This window comes from Nipponia nippon, unplaced genomic scaffold, assembly GCF_047370975.1.
Source record: "Nipponia nippon isolate SJK-2023a ecotype South Korea unplaced genomic scaffold, ASM4737097v1 scaffold_26, whole genome shotgun sequence".
Taxonomy (NCBI): Eukaryota; Metazoa; Chordata; class Aves; order Pelecaniformes; family Threskiornithidae; genus Nipponia; species Nipponia nippon.
Window position 1 is genome coordinate 1,956,711 of NW_028262343.1, and position 25,420 is coordinate 1,982,130.

The 25,420-nt window shown below is 41.5% G+C and overlaps 1 protein-coding gene and 1 non-coding gene across 2 annotated transcripts in view; one reads left to right on the forward strand and one right to left on the reverse strand.

Moving 5' to 3' along the window:
- Positions 1-689: 689 nt before the first annotated feature.
- Positions 690-817, forward strand: LOC148055143 (small nucleolar RNA SNORA47). The gene has a single exon (XR_015705888.1). It is a non-coding gene; the product is annotated as a small nucleolar RNA SNORA47 (small nucleolar RNA).
- Positions 818-1,830: 1,013 nt separating this feature from the next.
- LOC104011387 (angiogenic factor with G patch and FHA domains 1-like) overlaps positions 1,831-25,420 on the reverse strand; it is a 34,248-nt gene continuing 10,658 nt past the window's right edge. Inside the window, exons 6-14 of the mRNA XM_087762467.1 lie at positions 12,211-12,556; positions 10,893-11,004; positions 8,501-8,552; positions 6,113-6,214; positions 5,576-5,741; positions 5,251-5,333; positions 4,112-4,239; positions 2,998-3,097; positions 1,831-2,153 (exon numbers count right to left, since the gene is read on the reverse strand). Coding sequence (XP_087618593.1) covers positions 1,920-2,153; positions 2,998-3,097; positions 4,112-4,239; positions 5,251-5,333; positions 5,576-5,741; positions 6,113-6,214; positions 8,501-8,552; positions 10,893-11,004; positions 12,211-12,556 — 1,323 coding nt within the window. The 3' untranslated portion in view covers positions 1,831-1,919. The remainder of the gene's footprint in view (positions 2,154-2,997; positions 3,098-4,111; positions 4,240-5,250; positions 5,334-5,575; positions 5,742-6,112; positions 6,215-8,500; positions 8,553-10,892; positions 11,005-12,210; positions 12,557-25,420) is intronic.

A 25,420-nucleotide genomic window follows, 5' to 3' on the forward strand; every position in this document is an offset into this window, starting at 1 on the left:
AGAAAAAAAGTCCATATTCTTTGGTCACAAAGATATGCAGCACTTACTTATAAAAAGTCCATATAAAACAAAATCTGTTGGTATGCACATGTTCTCTTAAATGCATCTTGTTCATAACAGGATGCTATTTTTGACATCTCTTCCTGCTGCTATGGATTTGTTATCTACTGGCTGAAAGCCCATGTCAGGTACATTTGATACAGCCAGTTGCAGCAGCAAAGGGTCCATTCTTCCAAAAACATAAACTCCAGTTTATGGTATGTTTTCTAAAAATATTTCATATGTATACAATAGTTCAGAGCCCCTGTTGGCATAGGTGTTTAGTCCAGTGGCTTTCACACAATCATGAATGTGCTCTGTGTTTTTACTTGCCTGCTGGGTTGTTCAGCACTGAAAGATATGAACATACCTATTCTTCTTAGTTTATTTTAAATTTCAGAAATATGTTTGATAAGTTGGTGCTTTGCAAAATTCACTATTAGGACTACAGAAAATAATTTGTTTATATAAACTGATTAATGTAATGTTATTCTTAACAGTTAAATATATAACAGATTATATATATTCATTACCAAAATTTATACATACACAGTAAACTGCTAAAACTTTGACTGTGGATGTATAGAGAAGCAATTTTGCTTAAGTGATGAATATTAAGTAGCATAAGTTGGAAAAGACAACAGGATGTTTGGAGGACTGAGAAGGTAAGACAGTTAAAACTTTATGCTGTATCTTACTGGTTATAGCCTCCAAAATTATAATAGCACAACAGCAATTCATGTTCCCCTCGACATGAGGGAAAGCAGTACTGCATTTGCACATAAGGCTTGCACACCATTGGTGGCTTTCACCTAACTCATTTGTACTTAAAACTTTCTAAGGGGTCACTAAGGTAGGGGATGAAAAGCCCTATTTAGCTCAATACAAGTGTTCCTACTCAATAAAGGCACACAACTGCTTGAAAGAGGAAGCTGCAGTACTGAAAGCAGAGTCAGTGCTTGACTGCATGAGACCATGCCTCTCACAGAAGGTGAATGATGTCTTACTTCAAAAAACTTTATGAAATGCAAACTCAGTTAAATCCTTTCAAGTTTCTTCTTTGCATGGCAACAATAAACCAGTGATTGACTATTCTTAGAGCTGTTACTTGAATAACTGGGGAGAGGGAAATCTAAGGTTCCTACTAAGGCATGTACAAGATGGCTTGCTGTCCCTTCATTTTAAGATTTGTAGTTTGATTTACTATCAAAGACCATAGAGGTCAACTTAAAAAAAAAAAAAGCAAAAACTTTCTTTTAGCATACAGGTTCCCCCCCCTCCTATTAGCATAAGTGCCTTTTTAGATACCAGGTGAACTAAAACTTACTATGTAACTGTTTCACACAAAACAATTTTTTTTTCACAGCTAGAAATAGGTAGCCTCTGAAAATGTTAAGTTGCCAATATAAAGGAATGCATCAGCAAAGTAAGCCAATAATTCATAACTATCGCTAAAACAGTGAAGAGAGAACTGCTTACAAAGGCAAACGGTGAGCTGATTTTAATTAAATTAAGCAATACTGTCGCAGGCATTGCTCATAGTCGTATTTCCAACTGTATACTGCTGAAGTTACCTGTTCAAAAGGTAAAGGTATCATATTTAAAAGATGTTTTGTTTGACTTTCCATGAAGTATTGTGTTAAAAACACAATTGAAGAAAGTTCCTGCTTGTGATGAGAATCACTTTCAAGTACTTAAATTTGAATATCCCTCTAAATTCCATTCATTAAATGTGTTTTAATAAAAGCATGACTACAGAAAACCAATTAACATAACAGAGTTTATCTTGCATAATTTTTTCCACAACTGTATTTTACATATCACCAAACTTGTGCTTTAGCAAAAGAAAAAAGAATACAAATAAATTCTCTCCTGACTATTTATACACAAGAATTACCCTGTTGTGGGACCAGATACTTTACAGTCCCTCTAACCCAAGGCGTAATCTTAGGTGTATCCTTTTGTGATTTAGGTTCCTGGAAGTTTTCAGCAAACCTTTCTCTTGCTTTATCCCAGTTCTTTTTATTCTTGCTCTGGATGATCTGAACATCTTCAATTGAGGCTGGTCTACTTGTACCCAAACCTGCATGCATCTTATGTAACTGAAGGTGGATCTGTCGAATACATTAAATATTGTTGTAACTGCAAGTTAGGTATTCTAAATACTTCAAATCATATTTTGTAATACTAATTCCCCCCTCCCCAAGCACTTTGTTTAAGGCTCTAATATACTTAGATCATACATGGGCATCTAAAGTACCGTTAAAACAATGTGTCAAATCACCACCTCTAGAACTATGATCTAGAGTGCTGATGTCACCTGCCACTAACATCACTGTGAAGTACTTCTCACCAAATGAATAGCATATGAGCCCTGTGCTGGATAGTTTGACAACACAAGGCACGGTGTGGCTCTGAGCAGCACTATTGCCAAAAGACAACACCGCAATGGTGACAAAAACAGGGCTAAGATGACTGCCACAGAGGCCTAGAACTTGGTGGCTACAGTAAGTGACTTCAGACAGCTTTTCCTCTCTCATGGTGCATCATCTAGTTTGAATTTGGTGCTACATCAGCCTCACAGAAAGTGAAGGATTCCACCATAAGCCCATCTTGAATTCACATCACTTAAAATTATTTAAATCTTCCTCCAAACTTTGTATTCAAATATGAGATTATTAATTCAATAGCTAGAAGCTGTCTGTCATCCCTTGCTTAGTTTCCCAACAACCACAAACATTACTGGCATTTTCCACTGAAGGGACAAAATAATTGAAAAATTTCAAAATACTTCATTAATCAAGTCAAAAGTGATTTGAGATTAGTCCTACTGAGATTATTCCTTCCTACCCAAGATTTTGAAATGTTTCAAGTGAATAGTGGCTTACAATTAGACATTTTTGACTGCAAACACATTTCTATTTCTTTTTGCTCCAAGTAAAAACCAAACAGACCTACCGGATCCTTCATACCATCACCATCCTTGCCCAGGCCTTCCCCTTTTTTCCATCCCATCTTCTCCAACATTTTATGTCCTTTGTTGCTGTTGCTGATTTCACTTTAAAGAAAGTTTAAGATAACTGATAAGCAAGAGTTAATACAAAGAGTATGCTCTCTACTCAAATACTGAAGGACAGAAATGTGCAGGTATATGCTGCTCTAGAAACCAGGACTCAACTACTATGCTGTTCCTACTTCCATCAAGAGCTATCCAGAAGACCCTAGTGCCACCTTTTGCAAGTTCTTCCATTAATATCTTCGGTTACCAAAGCTATGCCAAGCCTCTGGTCAATACCAACTTTCTTAAAACTCCCTCTGAACTACTTACTTACTTTAGGAGTTAAAAGATACAGCATAGGTGGGTGCAAATCAATTGCACTAGGGAAAAGGCATTATCACTACCTCACCACCAAATCATCCTAACGCACGTATTTCACTGTCTCACACTTCCTTTTAATAACTTACAAGCACTTACAAGTTCATGTTTCTTAAAAACAAACAAACAAACAACCCCTCCAAAAACAACAAAACAAAAAACCTCAAAACCTCCCAAAAACCCAAAGAAACACACAACAAAAAAGCAACTACAGAAGCAGAGGAATAATTAAAGAGGAAGATTAAAATAAGTGTCATTTAAGAGGTATGTAAATGCATGTCCTGATAGGCTGGATATTGACAGTGAAAGAAACTGCAGGTAAGAAAATTGCATATGTGCTGTTGCTGGGACTGGATAGAAAAAACAGAAACTGAGGCACTTGAAAAACAGACACTATTGAAGGTGTCAATAGTGCTGCTGGGGAATTCCCTGATTGTTTGAGTTGGTAAGAAAGTGATCAAAACATCCTTACTGCCAAGTTGAATTCTGTATGGAATGTGAGGAATTAATAAAAATAGCATATGAACTGGGAAGTGAGAATAACTTGAGTATTTTCTAGCTCTCCCAACACATTATATACATGTAATTCATAATCTAACAAACTGTATCCTAGTAACTAATCGATACGTACTGCATCATCATTTTTTAAGATTCACTAGAGAAGGACACAGAGGATTCCCCCCCCAACAAACTTACATATAGACAGAAGCTGGAGTATCATCTCTCTGGAAGGTTCCTTCACTTCCAATGGTCTCTCTGCGCTCTCCTGCTCTATTTTTGTACTTTGGATTCTTCACTGCTTTTTTGTCTTCATACTCTGCGTTCTTTGCAAACAGATTAAATTCCATCAAGGCAAAGAAAGCTGGCTTTAAATTCTTTATTTTCAATAACTTCACTGCTTCCCTCCAAAAGTAAGGAACAGCTTCAGCCTATTTCATTAATTCTAAATCTTATAACAAAAAACTATAGTTCTCATTCAGTAGTTTGTTATTGCCACCATCATATAATAATGCAATATTGCCAAATTAATTAATTTCACAGAGGCTGTAAATAAATTAACAGATTCTCTTGAATCTTCTCTTGGTATGAAGAATCAATCTCTCCATATTAAGCAGAAAACCATATGGACATGTCACTGACTTTTTGTTTAAACATATAGCCTGTTCTTCAGCAACTATTTCTTCAGAATAGATGACACAACTAAGCACTTGTATAGATTCTGTACCGATGTTATTTCAGTAGTGGAAGAATTTGAGAGAAACAATGGCATTCTGTTTTCTACATGAATACTTATTACAAGTGCTAGGTGCAACCCCATTGTTAAAATAATCTCTAAAACAGAAGTAACTGGAATACCTATATACTATATAGTCTGTACATTCATGTTGGCATTTTTCTACGGCAAAGCAGACTTAAAATAAAAACTTAAAAATTTTCCCTCTTTCTTCCATCATTTTTTCAGTTGCTCATTATTTTTCCCTTTCCAAATAAAACATAGCACTGCAATTTAGTGCCAACTTAATTTGCAGAAATAAAAATAGCTATGTCTTAAGAAATCTTAACCTCAGAAGGATGAGGAATCTTGTACACATTGGAACTGATCATTTTTTCCTAAAATTTTAACAGAACTTCCATGCCCTGTTATCATAATCTCTCTCTGTAGAGGTTTGTAAAAACCAATTATTTAGTGTACAAAAGACAAACCTGAGTAAAACCACCAGGCTCAAGTTTGAGTGCATTTGAAAACTTTCCTTATTGACTGAAGTCTATGGCTTAAAATAGGAATCACAGAATAGACACAGACTTCAAACAATCAATTTCTACTGTTAACTCACCTGTAAACCATATTTTACCCGTATTTGTTTTAATGCTTTTCTTCTGACTAACTCTCTCTCTTCTTTGCTAAGTGCTGGGCAAACTAAAAGGAAGAATACAGGATTGAATTTCTAATTAATAATGTAACAATGTTTTGAAACATAAGACAACTGTGAGAAATTTTGTTCTAGCATTATTACACAGACACACATACCAAGAAGAAAATACATCAGCATAGAACTATTTCCTGTTGAAAAGAAAATTGTAAGAAAACTATCTGAAGTAATTATGTTTATAAAGTAAAGATCTATAATAAAAAACATATCCAGTGATAACATGACTAACCAGAAGTTTCCTTTTTCCTATCCAGGCGAAGATGTGCTCTGACTTGTCCTGGTTCACATCCATCACAAGTATCACTGCCAGGATGTATATGAAAAGAAAGTACAGTTTCACCAATCTTCACTTCATCTCCATGCTCCAAGATGTAGGGATCACATTTTGTTTTAGGCTACAGCAAAAGAAAGTTTTGGCAGCCATTTTTATTAGTTACTAATGAAGGGCACCAACTCTATTTCATGAATGCTGCTCATAATTTAGTGATTCAGTTTGGTCTCACAAATGCAGGCAAATATTTAACTACAGTTAAACTACAGTGGGTATTTCACTCTAGCAACTGTAACCATAGTGGATTTTTCCTAATATAAACCAAACATGAAGTATTACAAGTGGCCCTAAAACCAGAAGGGAACCAAGGAAGAGACTAATGTATGAAAGAAGCTATAAATGACATTGTTAGTGATTTGCCATAACATATTTAAAATGACCACATGACTACCATTTTCTGCAACATACACAGCATTATAGACAACAAGTACTCACCTGGAGAATCTGATTTCCATTAACAACTGTTCCATTCTGACTGCCTTGATCCACAAGAACATAATTTTGCAAATCGTGGTCAAAATATACTTCTGCATGGAACTGATAAATAGAAGCCTAAGTGAAATGTTCTCATTAAACAAATACTTCACAATTTATATGCTATTTTACAGTAAGATTTCAGAATGTATTTTGGGGCCTTTTAACTGAGTGGCTCTGGTACTCTTAAGTTAATAGAGTATTCCATGCCTTATGATTTCACCTATTTGAAATGTAAATGAATGGGCCACAACAACATGAGCTAAAGTATTCTATTAATAATATAACTATTTTGACCATAAACTGATTCAGTACTGAAAAGGTATATACCTCCAATGTGGCAAGTATGCTTTACTTAAAGGACTGCAAGATACAATAATAAAGCATTTTTAACTGTTCTTATAAATAAAAGGCTTTTTTCTTGTAAGGTATGTTATAGCACTCTCAATTTTTCTCTTTCTGGAGTGCATCAAAAAAGATTCTGAAAGAAATGCAATTAAAAAAAATCTGATCTCATTCTACAGTTTCAGGTTACTTGGTCTTTCATATCTAAAATAACTGACTAAATGCTGTGTTTTAGTAAATTTCATGTAATTCACTTTCACCTGAATCTTAATGCCCAGGACACAATTATTATCCATCATTTGCTGTTCCTTTTATCTCCTTTCTGATATCAAGACTAACAATCTAATTTTTTTTTTTTGGTTACAATTCTATATAGGTATTGCTCCCAAGCCCAGATAGAACACAGAAAACACAACTCCAGGCCAAATTCACAAACACATACACTACCTCCAAAAATGGCCACTAAGCAAACCAAAATATCAACTTCTGAAGCCTACTAAGACTCCCAGTAAAAAAAACAGAAGTCTAAAAAAATGACAGTTTCAAATTTGACAAGCAAAGATGCCTTTTGCTATAGTAGAAGAAAAAAATCAACAGTCAGTCTGTGAAGAAAGTGCTCATTTAAAACCAAATCCCTTATCTTTGAGCAAGAGCAGTTGCTACATTAATTAATTAAAAAAAAATTGTAGATTGTCTAGCATAAATTTATAATAGGAATACTCCCATAATGGTGGAAAGATTGACTAGCTCATTCAATATGTAGTTTAATTTCTACCTCTGTTTTATTGAATAGGATGAACCAAAACTACTTCTTGGGATGCTAAATCTGCAGAGTGTAATTTTGTTTCTTTAAATCTCACTTTACATTTAAGGAAAGCAAATGCCAAAGTGGTCCACAACTATCAACTATGAATAGTGAGGAAAACAAATCAGTGGTAAGTTTTTGTTTCTACAAATATGTCATTTATCTTCCTGCCTTGGACTCCTCATCTGCAGAGTAAAATAACTTCTTATGCAGTCAATTATTTTAATGAAAGGTATTCCAAAGCAACTCAGGTACTCACGAATAATTATATAATAAATATTGTTATCCATACAAGAAGCAATGGAGAAAATGGTAACATTACAGAAAAATAAAAAGCCTTTAGCTGCTTTATACACCCAATTTCAAATACATGCCTGAAAAAGTCATTAACAGCAGGGAAAGATTTTCTCTGGAAATTGTGCAGTATAAAATATGGTACATGGCTGACCAATCAGAACTATCATCTGGAACAGACACAGTAAAGCGTATTTCAGATACTTGCATTTGCAGATGTTTTTATAATATTTTTTTTTTGTTTGGATGACGTCTTTGTCAATTTACTTTTTTTTTGAGTGCTGTATTTATGGTCTGTGTTAAAATAGTTAGCAAAACAGAGCACATAATTTATCTTTAATCCCTCTTAATCAGAAAAAAAAAATTCCATTACAATCTGTCACAAAAAAATTCTGTTAAATTTGCAAACTCTCCGTACATCACTTACATATTTAGACAGTTGAAGAAAAATAAACCAAAACCTGTTGCTCTAAGCTCAACTACAAGGATTGGATTACTTAATGAAAAAGTTCTAGCTAGTTGACATCAATATTTTACAATATGATCAATACCTAACACAATAATATATTTTCCTCAAGTTCAATAAATAAGAAATTCAAGATTCAAAGTATAGTTTTTTACTGTGCATTGCACTGTGGATTACTAAGACTCCAATTTAAAAGAAAAAAAAAATAGGTTTTCTAGACTTTGAAATCACACTGCTGTTTACATTAAATTCCCATTCAGTAAAATATCGTATCTTTTCCTTTCTCTAACTTCAAAGAAGTGGCTAAAACCACATCTCATTCTAAAAGTTGTTTTTTTAAAAAAGAATTAACATAAGATTTGGCAAAATTTAAAGCAATAAAATCTAAAGCTTCATCCGTATGCTGGTCTACATTTCAGCAGACAGAAACAAGAGTTACCTTACTGACTCCAGCTTCAGGAATCTGAAGTGTGTGCCCAGCATCTTTTTCTCTGGAAAGGCAAGTTGATATATAAATCACAACAAAGTAGAAATAGTTCTAATAGTGGCTTACAAAAGGTGTATTTTAGCTGAACATTAATACTGTGTTTCTCTTCTGAGTTATTATGGAGCTTTACAGATGTAAAAGTACTGTGTTGCAATATATACAAGGTGAAGACTTACTTCACGTCCCTTCTTCCATCTATAAACCATAATCTAAACAGCAGGCAATGAATATAAGATAAAAAATTAAAGGTACAGCTTTATCAATAAACCTGATATTTCTATCTGAACTTTTAATCTCATACAAGTCCTGTAAATAATAATCTGAACTCTGCATCCTTGTATTGGGTTTGCATGGCAAGGTTTTGGTAGCAGGGGGGGTTCAGGGGTGGCTTCTGTGAGAAGATGCCAGAAGCTTCCCTCATGTCCAACAGAGCCAGTGCCAGCCAACTCCAAGATGGACCCGCTGCTGGCCAAGGATGAGCCAATCAGCGACAGTGGTAGTGCCTCTGTGATAACATATTTAAGAAGGGGAAAAAACTGCTGCACAATAGCAGATGGAAGACAGAGGAGTGAGAATATGTGAGAGAAACAGCTCTGCAGACACCAAGGTCAGTGAAGAAGGAGGGGGAAGAGGTGCTCCAGGCGCTGGAGCAGAGATTCCCCTGCAGCCTGTGGTGAAGACCACAGTGAGGCAGGCTGTCCCCCTGCAGCCCATGGAGGTCCATGGTGGAGCAGATATCCACTCTGCAGCCCGTGGAGGACCCCACGCTAGAACAGGTGGATGTGCTCGAAGGAGGCTGTGACCCCATGGAGAGCCCATGCTGGAGCAGGTTTGCTGGCAGGAGTTGTGGCCCCGTGGAGAGGAGCCTGCACTGGAGCAGTCTGTTCCTGAAGGACTGCACCCCGTGGAAAGGACCCATGCTGGAACAGTTCGTGAAGAACTGCACCCCCTGGGAAGGACCCACATTGGAGAAGTTCGTGGAGGACTGTCTCCCATGGGAGGGACCCCATGCTGGAGCAGGGGAAGAGTGTGAGGAGGAAGGAGCAGCAGAGACAACGTGATGAACTGACCGCATCCCCCATTCCCTGTCCCCCTGCACCGCTCAGGGGGAGAAGGCAGAGAAATCGGGAGTGAAGTTGAGCCTGGGAAAAAGGGAGGGGTGGGGGGAAGGTGTTTTAAGATTTGGTTTTATTTCTCATTACCCTTCTCTGACTTTTGATTGGCAATAAATTTAATTTCCCCAAGTCAAGTCTGTTTTGCTTGTGACGGTAATTGCTGGGTGATCTCCCTGTCCTTATCTTGACCCACGAGCCTTTCATCATATTTTCTTTCCCCTGTCCAGTTGAGGAGGGGGAGTGATAGAGCAGCTTGGTAGGCACCTGGCATCCAGCCAAGGTCAACCCACAACAATCCTTCAAGCTCTTCAGTGCATCTTGGCATTAGTCTTCAATGCTGAAGTAGAATTCTTGGTAGCATTAGGCAGGTAATACAAGCAATGAAAGAGTAATCTATATAGATTTTTTTTTTTTCCAAAATCACTGCAGGAGGAAGAAGGGATTTGTGTATTACTTTCTTATGCCAGGGGATGAAGAAGCAATGCAGCTAGTAAAGGACCTATGTGCAAATTGCAAGGAGACTTGTCATAAGTTAAACTTAACATAAATGCACCTAGAAAACTCCAGCTGCAAGAGCAAAGTAAAACACATCTATCAGCATTAGTTAAAAGCAGCTGAAAAGGGGGGAGATTCTCAGTAAACATTAAATTCTTCATGCATTCATCATCCACAATGAACAAACTAGATTTTTTTTTTTTTTTTTAAATATCAGAACTGAAAGAATGCATACAGGCTAGCACAAAACCCAACTCATCATTTCAAAATGATGGATGAACCCTACTGAAATTTGAATGTGTGATGAAGTCCAGGACATGCTTTCTTGGGATCCCGAATTTCTGAAGTGTATTCTTCCATTTCTGAAAAAGTTACCTTAGTGGCCCAGAAAAAAAAATTACTTACTTTCTAGAAAACAACAGTTTTCAAAGAATGACTTGCAGCTATGCTGCCATTAGGACGTGGACACGAGATCAAGTTATCACTAACAAATTTTCATGACTGCTGAGCTACATCAACTGTGTGTGCTGTCATCACAGCAAAAATGACATTATGTGACGTGACATAAATGTCTTACTGTGGGCTAATCTAACTCAACTGCTGCACAGTAGGAGGTCAAGCATGACAGTAGGGATGAACAATCTTGAGTGGCTTCCACAGCTTTCAAAGCCACATACAGTTTCATATATATGTGTGTGTGTATATATGTATATATAAATTCCATTCAGCTTTACCTTCCAATTGTAGCAGGTTTCACAGCTGTGATAATATAAAGTGATCCAGTCTGTAGAACTGGTGATCTTATTACAATTACTCTGATACAAGGAGGCCAGATCTTTTCTTCATCTATAATTATAAAAAAATAAATATTGTTACTACCAACAGGTTACAGTTTTACCCCTATAGTCCATAGTTTTCAAACAACTGATATACATTCAGCTGAATCCTATGCAACTTTCAGAAAAAGAAATGTATAAGCACATCTGAGAGAAAACTTTGATGAGAGTACTGTTTCAAAGGCTTTCTGACTGCACACTAAAGTATTAAGAATGTTTTCCTAATTCTGATTATTTACATGTGCACAACTGTTTAGTTACAGCAATAAAATAAACTCACAGAATTTTCAAGCATACTATAAATTTATGGATGATTAGCTGTAACTGATTAGTGAAAAGGCAGCACCTTTTTGTTCCCCACATGAAAGTAGAAGAAAAAAACTGACTGTTTAACTGTGAGCAGAGCAGAGGTTGCAGTACAGACTCCTATAGGTTGTAGTACAGACTCCTATAGGTTGTATTTCATTCTGTGATTTGGAATATCCTTTGCATATACATAGTTCCAATTGGTTGCATTAAGCTTTTCAAGGTTTGGTTGTTGTTTTTTTTTTTCCCTTGAGGTTTTTGGGGTTTTTTTGTTTTGGGTTTTTTTTGTGTGCAAGAGACCATTCAATTCTTGAGTAGGTCTTAAGGACCTAAGAGAATACTTTCTTTGGTACAAAAGAGCATACAGGTTTCCTCTCTATACCCATTTCTTACATATTACCACTGGAATACACACAAAATAGGATTTAGAATAGTACTGAATACTCCACATTCATCCTTTTCACCACAGTGGATTTATCTTACATTGAATTATACATGATTGTTTATGAACAGCATCAGAAATATTATACATTAATTGAAGAGAGTTAATACACAGAATTACTGTGAGGTCTGTACTAGAATCTCTATTTAGCAATAGACTTGTTTTTCTCCTGTCACTATCCTAATCTAAACAAATCTTATTCTACCACCATGGGTTCTACACAAGCACAGGAAGTTATACCCCTAAACAGCTTTTACAAAAATACCACTACTTACTTTGGACTACTGTGCAAGAGAAGAGAAGGAAACAAATACTGGTAACATATAGCACTTTTTAATTCAAAGTATCTCAAGTTAGATGCTTTTATTTATTTATTTTTAATTATCCAAACTGTTTTCTTGTAGTTTGTTCTTAATGGGCTCCCGGAAAAATACAGTAATATCATACATAAAAGCTACAATAATTCACCTTCGTTTTCTGAGTTTTCTGAATCAGCACTTTCTTCACTTGTTACTTCATCCTCACTGCTGTAGGCTTCGCATTCAGAATCTGTAATTTCACCTTCTTCTGGTTCACTTTCTGTGTCTACTGTATCTGTATATGCTGCAGTATCTGGTGTACTTTTGCATGAATGTGAATTTACATTGTCTGTAGAAATTGATTCTTTGGCTGTTAGACTGTTTTGTGGTTTTGTGCCCATTTTAGTCTTCTTTCTTACATTTGGAGACTCCTCTTCTTCAGTACAGCTTACTTGCTCAGTAGTGGAAAAGCAATTCAGACTGTTAGATGATTTCTGCTCTTCTGTGTCTAAATCCTGGAGAGGAGTTATAGAAATCAGACTTGAGGAATGTTACATTCTTTACAGATTGAGTTATTCTAAAGTCTGCTATCAGCTTGGAATTAAATCCTTCACTAGGACTATTAAGAAATAGTTAAATTTCCAGAAACTTTTGCGCACGCAGTCAACAGAACATTTCAGTAGAAACATTTTCACATCCTATTAGACATGACTGAGACCATCTTCTATTTGGGAAAGTGTGACTGCACTCCTAACCTTCACTTACTCCTTCCTCTTTTCTCACACAAAACTTAAGATCCTTGTCCTCACTTTCAAACTTGTACAACACCATCTTGAATATTTTCCAGTTTTGCTTTTATGACACTTAATTCCTTCCCTCTCTTACTCAATTCTTCCAGCTTGTTTAAAAGTTCTTTAATTGATCTTCATCATATCTTACTCCTGTTTTTTCTTCTCATTTTTTTCCAAAATGGTCCTGAATAGCTGGAATGCCCACCCATGCTCACCTACCTACCTGCTCTTCATCCTTCTAAAACTGCAACTTTAACAAAGCCTTTCAGCATTTTTTAAAATGAGAAATCTAAAGTTTCACATCAATTCTGGCACAGTACCTTGAAAATGTAATTCTCAATCTATTAACCCTGATGACCATCTTAAACAAAAAAAAAGGAATGAACACAAATGTCTTTAAAAGATAAATAAAAAAAATCTCAGATTTTATAATAAAATTATTTGCCATCTTAGATTCAGAATAAATGCGTTCAATTGCCCTGAACTGTACCAAATATTGCAACACAGTAGTTAAAATAAAAAACATGCTTGACTTTTTTCCAGTAAGTTTTCATATAGAGCATTTTACATTTCAAGATACATGAATTAATGTGAATGTTAACAGCATGGAAATTAAAGCACTTTCACTTTTCAAAATTGTAAAAACTCATCAGTGGCACAGCTGTAAGACAAACACAAGAATTCCTCTCAGCCCAGTAGTCAAGCTATTGGATAGGACTTTACAGTGTACTTTTGAAACACTTTCGATAAGACAGCAGATTCTCAGGAATAATGAGCAAATTTTAAGACTTCATGCTTTAACTGAAGGACTACTGGTTTGTTTAGGATTTCTCTACAATGCACTAGTCTTCCACCCTGAATCCTTTAAGTATTTTAACTAGGAAGGAACAGGATCACAAGGCCACCGACTATACTGTTTATTTTAAATAAGAGATGTAATAATCTAGCCAAAAGTAAGACTACACAGTTCATATATACCAGACATGTAACTCCATTAGAAGCCTTTTTGGCAAATCTGATTCTGGCTTTTACCAGTGATCTTTTCGAGTATATTTATCTTTGTCTATATTTATATTTGGCATGGATATTAGATCAATACCAGTCATACCAAAGTGCTATGCAATCCTAAATGTATTTCTAACCCATAATACTGTGAGCTACCAAAGTTTTCATAATCTAGCATGAAAACAGAGAAACTAAATGCTCTGCTCAAATCACAACTGAGGCAAAGCAACGGATGACTGAGACATGTTGATGCCCAAGTATCGATGTTGCCCAAGGCAACTCAGGAGGAGTACAAGGATGTCGTGAGGTTATGCAAGGAGAAAATTAGAAGGGCCAAAGCCCAACTAGGAATTAATCTGGCTACTGCCATAAAAAAGAGAACAAAAAATGTTTCTACAAATACATTAACAACTACAGGAGAGCTAAGGAGAATCTCCATCCTTTATTGGATGCGGGGGGGAAACATAGTGACAGAGGACAAGGAAAAGGCTGAGGTACTTAATGCCTTCTTTGCCTCAGTCTTTGATAGTCAGACCAGTTGTTCTTGGGGTACCCAGCCCCCTGAGCTGGAAGACAGGGACGGGGAGCAGAATGAAGCCCCCAGAACCCAAGGGGAAATGGTTAGCAACCTGCTACACCACTTAGACACACACAAGTCTATGGGGACGGATGGGATCCACCCAAGGGTACTGAGGGAGCTGGCAGAAGTGCTCACCAAGCCACTTTCCATCATTTACCAGCAGTCCTGGCTAACCGGGGAGGTCCCAATCGACTGGAGGTTAGCAAATGTGACACCCATCTACAAGAAGGGCCGGAAGGAGGATCTGGACAACTACAGGCTTGTCAGTCTGACCTCGGTGCTGGGGAAGGTCATGGAGCAGATCATCCTGAGTGGCATCACGCGGCATGTACAGGACAACCAGGGGATCGGGCCCAGTCAGCATGGGTTCATGAAAGGCAGGTCCTGCTTGACTAACCTGATCTCCTTCTATGACAAGGTGACCTGCTTAGTGGAAGAGGGAAAGGCTGTGGATGTTGTCTACCTGGACTGTAGTAAAGCCTTTGACACTTTCCCACAGCATTCTCCTGGAGAAACTGGCTGCTCACAGCTTGGACGAGTGTACTCTTTGCTGGGTAAAAAACTGGCTGGATGGCCAGGCCCAAAGAGTTGTGGTGAATGCAGTCAAATCCAGTTGGTGGCCGGTCACAAGTGGTGTTCCCCAGGGGCCAGTTCTGTTTAATATCTTTATCAATGTTCTGGATGAGGGGATCGAGTGCACCCTCAGGAAGTTTGCAGATGACACCAAGTTGGGCGGGAGTGTTGAGCTGCTGGAGGGTAGGAAGGCTCTACAGAGGGATCTGGACAGGCTGGATCGATGGGCCAATTGTATGAGGTTCAACAAGGCTACGTGCTGGGTCCACTTGAGTCACAACCCCATGCAATGCTACACGCTTGGGGAAGAGTGGCTGGAAAGCTGCCTAGTGGAAAAGGACCCGGGGGTGTTGGTTGACAGCCAGCTGAATATGAACCGGCAGTGTGCCCAGGTGGCCAAGAGGGCCAATAGCATCCTGGCTTGCATCAGAAATAGTGTGGCCAGCAGGACTAGGGAAGTGATCGTCCCCCGTACTTGGCCCTGGTGAGGCTGCACCTCGAATACTGTCTTCAGTTTTGGGCCCCTCACTACAAGAAGGACATTGAGGTGCCGGAGTGTGTCCAAAGAAGGGCAATGAGGCTGGTGAAGGATCTACCTGAAAGAGGGTTGTAGTGAGGTGGGGGTCGGTCTCTTCTCCCAAGTAACAAGCGATGGGATGAGAGGAAATGGCCTCAAGTTGTGCGAGGGGAGGTTTAGACTGGATATTAGGAAAAACTTCTTCACTGAAAGGGTAATCAGGCACTGGAACAGGCTGCCCAGGGAAGTGGTTGAGTCCCCATCCCTGGAAGTATTTAAAAGAAGGGTATACGTGGTGCTAAGTCAGTAGACCTACAGTCATATGTTGGATAGGGACTGCCTATGTGATTCAGCTTTGAAAAAAACTAGTAAAGGTGAGAGGTTGAGAGGATCCTAAACCATCTGGATGATACCTTCTTGGTACAAGTACTAAGAGAACCAACCAGGAAAGGTGCCTTCCTCTATTTGTTGCTTACTAACAGAGAGGGCCTCATGGGTGAAGTGGCGATTGGTGGCTGCCTTGGCCACAGCGACCACAAAGCAGTCAAGTTTAAAATCTATGGTAACAGAAGGAAAACTGCCAGCAAGACCTCAACTCTGGATATGAGGAGAGCTGACTTCAGGCTGCTCAGGGAACTACTTAGTGAGGTCCCGTGGGAAAAAGCTTTTGAAGGTGCTGGGGTCCATCAGTGCTGGTCACGTTTTAAGTACCACCTCCTAAGAGCACAGGAGCAGGCAATTCCAAAATGTCGGAAGTCAAGCAGGCGAGGTAGAAGGCTGGCTTGGCTGAGTAGGGATCTTCTTCTAGAACTAAGGCAAAAAAAGAAAATGTATGGCCAGTGGAAGCAAGGTCAGGCAACATGGGAGGACTACAGAGATGCTGTTCACCACTGTAGGGAGGAAATACGCATGGCCAAAGCTCAACTAGAGCTGAAGCTGGCCAGTACTGCGAAGGACAATAAAAAGGGCTTTTTTAAATATGTAAACAGCAAAAGGCAGGCGAGAAATAACATTGGCACATTACTTGATGAGCATGGTCACCTCACAAACAGGGACATAGACAAAGCAGAGATGTTTAATGCTTTCTTTGCCTGGGTCTTCAACACTGGGCTAGAGAACCATGACTGTGAGAAGGATAAACTCCCAACCAACCCCAAACTTGTGTGGGATTTGCCACTTCAGCTGGATCCCTATAAGTCAATGCGGCCTGATGGGATTCATCCAAGGGTACTGAAAGAGCTGGCTGATGTCATAGCGAGAACTCTCTCAATGATTTTTCAATGCTCTTGGGAATCTGGGGAGGTCCCAGTTGACTGGAAGCTGGCAAACATTGTCCCAGTCTTCAAGAAAGGCAACAGGGATGACCCTGGTAACTACAGGCCTGTCAGTCTCATCTCTGTGCCTGGTAAAATTATGGAGAAGATAACTCTGGGAGCTATTGAAAAACACCTGAAAGACAATGCAGTCATTGGTCCCAGCCAGCACGGGTTCATGAGGGGAAAGTCCTGCTTAACAAACTTGATTTCCTTCTATGACAAGGTTACCCACCTAGTTGACCAAGGGAAGCCAGTCGATGTAATCTTTTTGGACTTCGATACTGTCTCTCACAGTATCCTCCTGGACAAAATATCCAGCACACAGCTGGATAAACACATCATGCAATGGGTGAGCAATTGGCTGACAGGTCAGGCCTAAAGGGTTACAGTAAATGGGGTTACATCAGGCTGGCGACCAGTCACTAGCAGGGTTCCGCAGGGATCCATCTTGGGGCCAGTGCTCTTCAATATCTTCATAAATGACTTGGATGCAGGACTTGAAGGTTTGTTATCAAAGTTTGCCGATGACACAAAATTGGGAGGAGCCGTGGACACTCTCGAGGGCAGAGAGGCCCTGCAGAGGGATCTGGACAAATTAGAGAGCTGGGCAATCACCAACCGTATGAAGTTTAACAAGGGCAAGTGCCGGATTTTGCACCTGGGACATGGCAACCCTGGACGTACATACAGACTGGGGAACGAGAGGCTGGAGAGCAGCCCCGCGGAGAGGGATCTGGGGGTCCTGGTCGACGGCAAGTTGAACGTGAGCCAACAGTGTGCCCTGGCAGCCAGGAGGGCCAACCGTGTCCTGGGGTGCATCAAGCACTGTATTGCTAGCCGGTCGAGGGAGGCGATTGTCCCGCTCTACTCTGCACTGGTGCGGCCTCATCTTGAGTACTGTGTGCAGTTTTGGGCGCCACAGTACAAAAAGGATACGAAGCTACTGGAGAGCATCCAGAGGAGAGCCATGAGGATGGTGAAGGGCTTAGAGGGGAAGCTGTACGAGGAGCGGCTGAAGTCACTTGGTCTGTTCAGCCTGGAGAAGAGGAGGCTGAGGGGAGACCTCATTGCAGTCTACAGCTTCCTCACAAGGGAAGGAGGAGGGGCAGGCACTGATCTCTTACCCCTGACGACCAATGATAGAACCTGAGGGAACGGCAGGAAGATATGCCAGGGGAGGTATAGGTTGGATACTAGGAAAAGGTTCTTCACCCAGAGGGTGGTGGAGCACTGGAACAGGCTTCCCTAGGAGGTAGTCATGGCGCCACGCCTGACAATATTCAGGAAGCATTTGGATAGCGCCCTCAGACATATGGTGTGATTTTTGGGGTTGTCCTATGCAGGGACAGGAGTTGGACTTGATGATCCTTGTGGGTCCCTTCCAACTCAGGACATTCTATGATTCTATGAATCTGATCTATAGTAAACTATTTCCTAACTACAGGGTTGAGTTGGTTCATATTTAGAATAGAATAGAATATTTCTGCATCCCTGACAAAGACAGCCAAAGGTGCAAGTGAAATGGTTCAGGATCAGCATGTTATTTTTATGTATCCCATGAGGAGTGATCTTTTAAGAATTACAAATCATGTTTGTATGACAGGAACTGATGGTTTTGCTTTATAAAGAATAGGTCACAAAGTACTCATTACAAAGACCTTCTGAAGTGCAGACTAGCCTACTTACAATATACATGAATAATCATAGTAACTGAAGTGTTTTTAATAAAAAAAAAAAAATCAAAATATTTTAAGCATTTAACTATACTTTTTGCTTTACTGTGACAGAGCAAGACATTTTATCTTTTAAAACTTCTCATTTTTCTTTATTATGCTTGATTGACATGCATGTTCACGCAACTCTTCACCATGCCTACAAATCAGAACTTAAAAGTTATCATGAGCATAACTAGTTTAAAAGAAATGCACTAATTAAACTGTATAAAACAATACAATTTAGAAAACAAATTAAACAACAATTTAGAAAACACTAAATCAATTTACTGTATACAAAACATGTATAAGCAACTTTTCAGAAATGCATAGTCTGTTGCTTCTTGGTTTGCTGGAAGTTCAGTAGGTGACTTAATGGAATCATGGGTACTTACCCTAATCTAAAGGGCTGAATGTTAAATCTTTAGCACCGACTCTCTCCATTTGAAATATTAATCTGAAATTCAGTATTTTACTAAAGAAACAAACATTTTCAAACAGTTTAATATAGCTCTTTCACACAGATGACTAAGCTTTCACTTGCTAGCACCATTGCACAAGTACTCCAGTTACTGTCTTCCATCCTACACAATACTCGAATTTTCAATGCAAAAATCTAATTAAAAGCCATAAAAAGAGTAAAGCTCTTCCTATATCATAAAGAAGCCATTTTATACACTGGCAGACAGCTCTGAAATACAGGAAGTATAAATTTGTCTTATCTAAAGAACGCGTAGTTTGTTTAGTCACGACACCCTACATTAATACAGTGATGCTAAACATGCCTTTTCTGAAATATTCTAGAACGCCAAAGTTTTCTTCAGATGTTTTACTTATACAGTGTTTCAAATATATTTCAAACTTACTTTGTAGATGAACTGATTTTGATCAAATAGCTGCAAAAAATTTATTAAATTCCTTTAGGAAAATAGGTATCTAAGAATCAACTACTAGATATTATTTTTCCTTTAATAAAAATATCAAGGTTAAAGGTAAACATCCACAGACTGATGTGTTTGGTGTCTCAACTCTACCTGTAGTAAAGATAAGGGCTGGCGACCGGAAGATCACGTGCTGTACGGAAAGAGTTAAGGGTCGACCCTCCCTTGTCTCCGCCCCTTATAACATGACACACCTACTGCTGGGGGTATAAAGCCCGGGTCGGCTGGAGATCTGGCGGGATAACCTTGATGTGTAGTGTTTGCTACACAGTGGTGACCCCGACGTGATCAGGCAACAGTGATGGAGCTCGCGGAACTCATAAAGGTACTAAAGTCGGTAACGACAAGGGTGCTCAAGAGGGGGTTTGTGGCAAGGCGGCGCCGACCTGCTGCATGTGGTGTGCTGATGGGGCAGGAATCTCCTGGGAACGAAAAGCCAACAAGTTTAGTTTTGGAGGGGACACAGGCTGGCTGGGAAGGAGTGGCCTGTGGGACACAGACGGGACCGTTGTTACTGGGGGCTGAGCCAACGGAGGAAGGGGAGGTGAAAGGAGACTATGGTGCAGCGGGAACAAAGGAGTCGGGAAAGGTGTTCCTGATACGAGTGGGGAGTTTAGAGCGGCCGCCCACGGAACCTTCGGCACCTCCTGCACCGGCGGATCTGCCACTTTCTCAATACCCCTGGGGCGAGTTGCAACAATGTGTGGAAAGGGAGCTGACTGATAGGTTGCTGGATTGGGTCCCAGGGGCTGATGTGGGATCCCAGCAGTATCGTGAACTACGTGAAGGAAGATGGTGGGAAGGAGAAAAAGAAGGCAAAACACCTGAGGACGCCCCATTGTATCCCAGTGATCGACGAGTGCTGGACACACAGAGAGCGGAGCGCAGGACATTGAGGGGGGGTGGTAGGGCTCCCCCGGCACTGTCAGTGATACCTGAGCCACCAGAGGGAACCCCTATCCCTGGGGCAATGGGAAATCAAACTGGTATTCCCTCACAGTGGAGGGAGCCTGTACACGATTACCCCGTGAGCTCTGATAGCAGTGAGGGCGAAGGGGGTGACGAGGGATCCTCGATTGTTGCTCATCCGCCCCCGCTTCCAAGACGGACTAACGAGGTTTCAAGGGAACTCGAGGCATTGATCAGCCGATTGAGAGGGGTGGTGGCAAATGCGGAAAGTCTTATGCCAGGGGGAATGCCGAAAGAGAGGGCAAATGGGACGGATTGGCGGATGATTGCAAAAAATTGTGTCTTGGAAGGAGTGTGATTCCAGGCCCCTCCGATTCAAGCATTTCCTATCCGAGCAGCCCCAGGTGGAGGATATGAGTGGCAACCATTAGATGCAAAGTTGGTGAAAGAATTGGTCACAACGGTGAAAAGTCATGGATTAAATTCCCCAGAGACCCAAGTCCTATTAGACTGTGTTTTTGCAACGCCGCTTGCACCTTTTGATATCATTCAGTTGATGCGGGCCGTATTGACCCCCTCGATGATGGTATTGTTTAGGGAGGAGTGGAGGAATCGGTGCACCCAAGTTGTTATCGAGGCGCAACAGGCCAACCATCCCATGGCAGGAGTGACTTTAGAGCAGCTGATGGGTGAAGGGCAGTTCGCAACTCCTCAGGCACAGCCTCGGCGAATGCGGGGGCGTGATTTTGCTGCATCTTCGAAAGCTGCCCAGGAAGCGATACGCATCATCGCGGCTCTTGATAAAAGGGAGCCTCCATGGGTCCAAATACGGCAATCGTTAAGTGAGCCCTTCACAAAGTTTTTAGACCGGCTGCAAGCGGCGCTCCAGGTTGCTCGACTTCCTGAGCAGGCTAAGGAGGCGATATTGCTTGACTGTGCACGTACACAAGCAAACCCACAAACTGCAGTGTTGCTAAGACAGTTACCCATAGGGACCACGCTTTCACAGATGATTCGTTACGTGCTGGAACAGGAACAGGCGCAAAGTATGCAACCGTTAGTGGCTGCAGTCCATGCGGCCTGCCGCGGCGCACGACTTACGTGCCGTAAGTGTGGGGGGCAAGGACACATGGCGCGACAATGCCCTTCAAAAATAAACACCCCCGGAACAGGGGAAGGAGGGAGAGACCTACGATGCTGGCGCTGTGGGTGACTAGGCCACAGAGCTCGACAGTGCAAATCGGGGAATCAGCAAAGGAGACCGGGCTGGGGAAACGAGAAGAGGGGATGGCTGAGGGCCGTGCCATCCCCACCTGCCCCAGTGATCAGTTCAACAGGCCCGACGACAGCAGCGCAATGTATGGCACAGGGAGTCTCTCCTTCCCCAGGACCAGCACAGTTGCCTGTGGTCCCAATGATGCAATATCCAACTCAGCTGCCTTGGGGAGATGGGAGTGCGCAATAGAGGAGGCTGGGAATAGAGCCTCGCCGTATGTGGCACTCGCCCTAAACATGACCACACGACCAGAAGTAGATATTATAGTTACCCCATGGCTCCCAGAGTTGGGGGGAACACCACGCCTCGTGTTAAGAGCCCTTTTAGATACAGGAGCGGATGTTACAGTAATCCCATCACATCTATGGCCAGATGATTGGCCACTCGAACCGAGAGGTTCGCTGCAAGGCGTGGGAGGCATGCAGACCTCGCATCAAAGCAGGAACCCAATGCAAATTATGTTGAAGGATCCGGAATCCGGACAAGCTAGGGTAGCATGGTGTAACCCTGTCATTGCTGAGTTACCCATTGTCATCTTGGGACGATGTTGCTTGCAGAAGATGAATATAGTGCTGCGTACAAATTTATCATAATGGCCACTGCCTGTGTCCGCCCATTAAAACTCACCTGGTTGACAGATAAACCAGTGTGGGTAGAGCAGTGGCCATTGACAGAGGAAAAGAGGGCGGCTGTTCGACAATTGGTACAACGAGAACTTGACGCAGGACACATCGAACCCTCTACAAGTCCCTGGAACACCCCCATTTTCGCGATAAAGAAAAAATCGGGAGCGTGGCGACTGCTACATGATCTACGCGCAGTTAATGCATGTATACAAGACATGGGTCCGCTACAAGCAGGCCTCCCTTCTCCGGCCATGATTCCACCTGACTATCAAATAGTGGTTATAGATATTAGAGATTGCTTTTTTAGTGTTCCCTTGCATGAAGAAGATAGAGTACGCTTTGCCTTTACTGTTCCTGAGCCTAACAATCAACACCCGTGCGCCAGATATCAATGGAAGGTGTTACCCCAGGGCATGAAAAACTCACCAGTCTTGTGTCAAATTGCTGTAGCTGCTGCGATACGTCCTATTCGAGAAAATTTCCCTACGGTCATCATTTTCCATTACATGGATGACGTGTTATTGGCGTCCAACCAAGAGGAGTTACTGGAAAAGGCACGCGTGCAGCTGATAGTCAGTTTGGAGCGACATGGGTTACACATTGAGCCTCGGAAAACACAGGTAGGGCGTGCAGTAAAGTATTTAGGTACTCAACTGAGGCCACGAAGCGTGACAGCACAATCATTTGAAATTCGGACTACAGTGACAACACTCCATGAGGCGCAAAAATTAATTGGACAACTATTGTGGCTTAGAAACTTTATTCCAATATCTGAGGCAGAAATGACTACCTTATATCAACTCCTGAAAGGAGGAGATTCCCCCCTAGCTCCAAGGACTCTTTCAAGAAACCATCAGGAGATTCTTAAGACAACTATGGAGTGGGCCCAGCATTGGGGTCTCGCTCGATTTACACCTGAACAACCGGTCACTGCCCTGATTTACATGACCGATACCGCTGGCCATGGTTTACTAATTCAAAATAATGGTGAAAAAGGCTGGCCTTTTGCTTGGTTGTATCAAGGCAAACCAAAGACGGCTTTAATTTCTTGGCCAACATTATTATCCCAGCTTATTCTCCGCTGTCGGAGGCAAACTCAACACTTAACAGGGAAGGACCCGGAGGTCATCGCATTGCCCTGTTCTTTGGCACAGTGGGAGTTGGTACTTCCACAAGTGGGGCTCCTGCAAGCGGCGATAGCTGAATTTACGGGTCGTATTGAAGGTCTAAGACCACACCCCTGTGGGGAGATAATCCAGGTACTCCATTTTTTGCCAGCTAGTGCCATAGTTGAACAACCCACCGGAGGCCGCACAGTTTTTACCGACGCGTCATCGATTACTGGGAAAGCTGTCGTTACATGGCAGGAGGATGGTCAGTGGACCCACATTAGTTATCAAGATCAAGGGCAATCCGTGCAGTATCTTGAGGCCAAAGCGGTATGGATGGCTCTCACTCAATGGCCCGAAGAGGCCTTGGATCTAATCACAGACTCTTGCTATGTATATAAGTTACTGAAGAAGTGCCGATGGGCACTTGGGGCAACGTCAGAGATTGCCGGAATGTTGCTCACCGCACTGCAAATGAGAACCGCTCCTGTCTGTCCTATCCATGTTAATAGTCATAGTTCCATACCGAGTTTTCTTTCTGCTGGGAATGAAATAGCGGACAGCTTAGCAAAGAGCGTACTGGCGGTTGAAGAAACTTCTAACCTAAGGCGAGCTTTCCGCCTGCATGAGCTACTCCACTGTGGAGCTCGCGGTTTAGCTAGGCTCGCTGGCATTACGTTGCAAGATGCTCGCTCTGTGATTGCTGCTTGTCCTGTGTGTTCCAAAGGTCCCCTCTGGGAGGCAGGGGTAAACCCTTGAGGGTTGCAGCCCAACCAAATATGGCAGTCTGATGTTACGATTTATGAACCCTTTAATCCACGTAAGTATCTGCATGTCACAGTTGATACCTGCAGTGGAGTTATTTTAGCGACTATGCATGCTAAACAAAATGCTCTCGCAGTTATTTTACATTGGCAGGACTGTATGGCGCAACTTGGCATTCCACAAAAAATTAAAACAGATAATGGAGCGGCATATGTCAGCAAGAAGACAAAGGACTTTTGCGCGCGCTGGGATATTCAGTTGAGTCATGGCATTCCCTACAACAGTACGGGCCAAAGCATTGTAGAACGCGCGCACCGCACATTAAAAGGGTTACTCGACCGACTTAGGGAGGGGGAAAAGATAAGCCCAGGAACAGGGGTTCCCCCTCCCCTTGACCCTCCCTTATTTCGGGCACAGCGTCTGTTGACGACGGCACTAATTACCTTAAATCATACCATTCGAGGGAACACCTATAAAACCCAGACTGCAACCCAGGCACATTTCCGGCTCGATGAGAACGAAGGGCTTTACCCTTTGGTTCAAGTACGGGACCTGCAAACCCGTGAATGGGGGGGGCCTTATTCCCTCCGTTGCTTGGGACGTGGGTATGCGTGTGTGCAAACCGAGAAAGGGACGCTAGAATGGGTACCCAGTCGAAATATTCGACCGTATAGACATTAATCAATCTATTGAGTCTTATCTTGACAGGTTACCATTTCCCTATGCATCCTGATGGTGTGGGGGAGTAATGAGGGAGCCATGACGAACTACTGGCTGGACTGGGCAAAATCCATGAACGTAACGGATGCGTGTCTGTATAAGTCTTACCATATATCGATTATTTTACACGTAGCCTCCCCAGCAAGATCCAGAACTACTGGAGCTAAGGGAGGGGGAAATGTAGTAAAGATAAGGGCTGGCGACCGGAAGATCACGTGCTGTACGGAAAGAGTTAAGGGTCGACCCTCCCTTGTCTCCGCCCCTTATAACATGACACACCTACTGCTGGGGGTATAAAGCCCCGGGTCGGCTGGAGATCTAGGGGGATAACCTTCATGTGTAGTGTTTGCTACATCTACCTTCACCAGAAGCTGCCAATCCAAAAGAAGAAATCTTCAGATTAGCCATGGTTTCTGTCAACTGACGTACCTAAAGATGGAATGAATATCAGCAAAAAGTAAACTACATGTGCTAAAAAAAAAGTCACTGCTTCAAGAGTTCTATGGGAAATACTACTACAAAAGCCTTGTCTTTCCTAC